Below are 4,112 nucleotides of genomic sequence, written 5' to 3'. Positions count from 1 at the left end.
TACAGGTCAAGTCATTCCTAAAACAGTATATTACTGCTGATTTTACAGTTTGATACTGTAAGTTTTACAGGGCAGTTTTATTGAAAAGCAGTATATTACTGCTAATTTTACAGTTTGATACTGTAAGTTTTATAGGACAGTTCTATTAAAAAGCAGTATATTACTGCTAATTTTACAGTTTATCGCTGTAAATTTCGCAGTAAAAGTCTGTTATAAAACAGTATATTACTGCAAATTTTACAGTTTAGAATTGTAATTTTTGCAGTTTTTCTTTGGAATGCGAGCTGCCAGTATTTTACTGTAAAAACAACAGCTTTTTTTTTGCAGTGTAGCTTTTGTTTCACAGACTCAATGCTAAAACTAAAATAATCAGCTTTTGGACACCACTGGATACCAAGAACCTTAACTTCAGTTTCTAAGTTTGCAGCCTCTTCTTCATCTAGTAATTCTTTAATCACGTTGGTGTTATTAGATTTCCACTTACGAAGATTAAATCCTCCCTTTGCCATCATAGTCTTTAACTGCTTCACAAGCTCAGATGCTTCTTCTTCCGATGACGCACCACTTAAAAGGTCATCAACGTAAAAATGATTCAATGTAGCGTTTGAAGCAAGGGGATAGCTTTCCTTCTCGTCTAAGGCAAGCTGATGTATTGTTCTCGTGGAGAGAAATGGCGCACTTGCAGTTCCATACGTTACCGTGAGCAATCTGTATTCTTTTACCGGTTCTTCTAAATTACTTCTCCACAAAATTCTCTGCCAATCTACGTCTTCAGGATGTACCCTTATTTGTCGAAACATTTTCTCCACATCGGCACAGACTGCAACTGGAAATGTTCTGAATCGAAGTAGAATGGGATACAATTCCAACTGCAAGCGTGGGCCCACCATCAATAGATCATTTAGGGAGTATCCTGATGATGATTTGGACGATGCATCAAACACCATCCTCAATTTCGTTGTTGTACTAGACTCTCTCAAAACTGGAAGATGAGGAATGTAATATGCTTCACTCTTTGCATAATCAGTTTCAGGAACTGGTTCCATGTGTTTCAGTTCAAGATATTCCTTCATAAAATCCTGGTACTGTTTATATTTTGCCGGGTTTGAGCTTAAGGAACGTTCAACTGCATTCAACCTGCGTAAAGCATGCTGTCTAGATTCACCTAATTCTGTTGGAGAGGTGTGGAAAGGCAATTTTACTATGTATTTTCCATCTTCAGCCCTAGAATGAGTATTTTTGAAATGTTCCTCACAAGCCTTCTCAGCACTTGATAGAAAACTAACAGATGGCACCGAGTCCAACTCCCAAAACTTAGAAATAAGTTCATCAGTATCAATATCTATATTATTTAACACAAGTGGAACATTATCCCTAAATAAATTGACAGATCCTGAAATGATCCAGCCAAAAGAAGAACGAACTGCTGAGGGATAACCATCACCTCTGTTGCTAATTTCACCTTTTAACACTTGAAGGAAAATATCTATACCAAGCAAAATGTCAATTCGAGCTGACTTATGAAAAGAGGGGTCTGCGAGTACTAGATCCTTGAAGGCTTCTTGAATTCTAACATCAATTGATGTGTGCGGTAGATTTCCCACAATTTTATTCATTACAAATGCTGGACTTTTAAGCTTTGGCTTAGAATCGAAATGCGGAGAAAACTCCAAATCTACAAGACCATTAGTACGAGCGGCAGTAGCGCCAAGACATGACACCGCTATGTTTGCCTTTTTTCTACCTAATCCAAGTCGATTAACACAATCTTCAGTAATAAAATTAGTTTGACTACCAGGGTCTAATAAGGCACGACATAACTGAAACCTCCCAGAAGAATCTAAGGCCTTAACAAGAACTGTACATAGCAATACTTCTTTATTTTCACCTCTGGATACTCTTTCTTCCACTTGAAGAGAAGTAGTACCTGTGTAGATGCTAGGAAGTTCACCGGAAAACCTAGCGTTATTTTTACTTTCATCAGAGATGCACATTTTTCCTGGAGTAAAAGATTCAGCTTCAATAGAGAGGGTACTAGAGATTTGTTTATTGTCCGAATTCACTGCACTCATACCTTTATCACCCCTATCAATATGCAGTATAGAATTATGCGATTTTCCGCACTCTTTGCATTTTTGAGGACATTTACAGAATTTTAACAGGTGAGAGGAAGAAAGACAACAAAAACACAGATTATTAAACTTGACAAAATTAATTCTTTTCTGAACAGGCACATTTTTAAATTTAAAACATTTCACCAATGCATGATTACCTTTACAAAATGTACAATCTACTTTTGCTTCAGTCAATAAAGATGTGACTTTACAATTAGAATTTTTCTTTTCGTTAAAAGAATTTTTACTGTTCTGTAAAGTACGAGCTTGTACACGAAGAAATGAGAATAATTGCTCCAAGGTACCTAATTCATCTTTTTTTAATTCCCGTTCCCACCAACTTCTCGTATTTTTGTCAAGTTTTTCAACTAATGCGTAAACAACCATAACTTCAGCAAATTCTTCAATTTTATGACCTACTAGCAAAAGTACCCGGCGTTGCCTGGGTCAGTAATAATTATTAGAAAAAATCGTTATTTGCTTTTATTTTCTGTTTTAAGTGAAAGAATTTAAAACACATCTTTTTGACGTGATTAAAAATCGAGTTTCTTCCTTACCCATAAAACTAAAATAGCAATAAGTATAAAGAACAAAGTAGTATTGATTTAGAATCGAAAGCACTATATTTAAGCATATACAAATTTAAAAAAAATGAAATTAATCTTCTCATGTTTAAAAAGATTAATCTGTTGATACTTTTTTTTAACATAAAGTCTAAAACCTTCTCTGTATGGCTAATGAAGTACGAAGTGATTAAAAAAAAGCAGCTGCGCTCGTAATCCCCTTATACTTGCTTTAGTTATTTCGGGAAATTTCAATTATTGTGGCTCTTGGTGCGATTTTGCCGAATTTGCGAAAGTCGTTTCGAGGTACCTTCGATGATGCTCCCCCATTCTTTCCTTACTTTGTAAAACGGTATGATATTAATTTTCGTTACAGAGATATCGTCGCCAGATGCTGAGATATTTTTGGTCACCATAAAATGGCGCTAAACAGTTTCATCCGAAATGTTACCAAAATAAGTAATAAAATTTGGTGATTGTTTGAAATTGTGCAAAAAGGAAAATTAATGGAAGTTTTTGCGCTGTTTATGGATTTGCCTAATTTAGTTGCTGGATTATTTAACACAGTAAAAAAAGTCTTTTGAAAATTCTTTGATTGGCGATATTTCGTTTACATGGTGAAAGCTGAGAAACATTATGACGTAGTCTTCGGCTGCAAAAACAGCAACGTTGAAAAAACTGCCAAATGCATCAGCTACGGAAATCTTTCTGCAAAAATTTTGGCGATCTGCTGGTTGTTTGGATAATGAGTAAGTGTTCAATCAGCATAAATAATAATAAAAACTATTAATTACATTAAAGTTCCGTTTAAATGGAAAATCATCAGCCAAATCATGTATTATTTGCCAATCTTGTGCAAAAATCTTACTTCAAGATTTGACTTGAGAAAAGCCTTGAACAATCACGAAAAGCAAAGAAAGTCAACAATACAACAATTGTCGCTATTGACAGGGAGTTGAGATGATACACTAAATACTGTATTGAGTTGAGGAAAGCCTTCGAACATGGATCTAAAAAGCTCATAACTCGTTTTTTATTCTACTTAGAAATTTCGAACAGGTGCCATCTTCAGCAGAAAAATCAGAGCTTTCGATGGACATATAATGTAAATATGTGCAAGTATTTTTTCATCCCAATATTAGAGAATTTATACAAAAATTGTGTTTTATTGCCCCCCTAAGGGGGTTTTGCCCCCCATAACGGGACGAAAACTACCCTATGTGTTATTCTGATGCATAAGCTATATTATTGTAAAGTTTCATCAAAATCCGTTCAGTAGTTTTTGCGTGAAAGAGTAACAAACATCCATACATCCATCCATACATCCATACATCCATACAGACAAACTTTCGCATATATAATATTAGTAAGATAACAGCCAAAGAGCTCACAAATTCATTAGCTGAATCAATTAAATAAAGAATTGCCTGAGGCG

General features: G+C 35.0%; 1 protein-coding gene across 1 annotated transcript; it reads right to left on the bottom strand.

Annotated features, from left to right (window-relative positions):
* Positions 1-354: 354 nt before the first annotated feature.
* On the bottom strand, positions 355-2,072 carry LOC129224858 (uncharacterized). Its single transcript, XM_054859405.1, has 2 exons — positions 402-2,072; positions 355-360 (listed from the first exon to the last, which is right to left on the bottom strand). Exons 1-2 carry the CDS (start codon positions 2,070-2,072, stop codon positions 355-357), a joined length of 1,677 nt encoding a protein of 558 aa, XP_054715380.1.
* Between the last annotated feature and the right edge of the window lie 2,040 nt (positions 2,073-4,112).

The sequence above is a fragment of the Uloborus diversus genome, chromosome 6, assembly GCF_026930045.1.
Source record: "Uloborus diversus isolate 005 chromosome 6, Udiv.v.3.1, whole genome shotgun sequence".
In the NCBI taxonomy this organism is placed as follows: domain Eukaryota; kingdom Metazoa; phylum Arthropoda; class Arachnida; order Araneae; family Uloboridae; genus Uloborus; species Uloborus diversus.
This window is presented reverse-complemented; position numbering and strand designations above follow the sequence as displayed.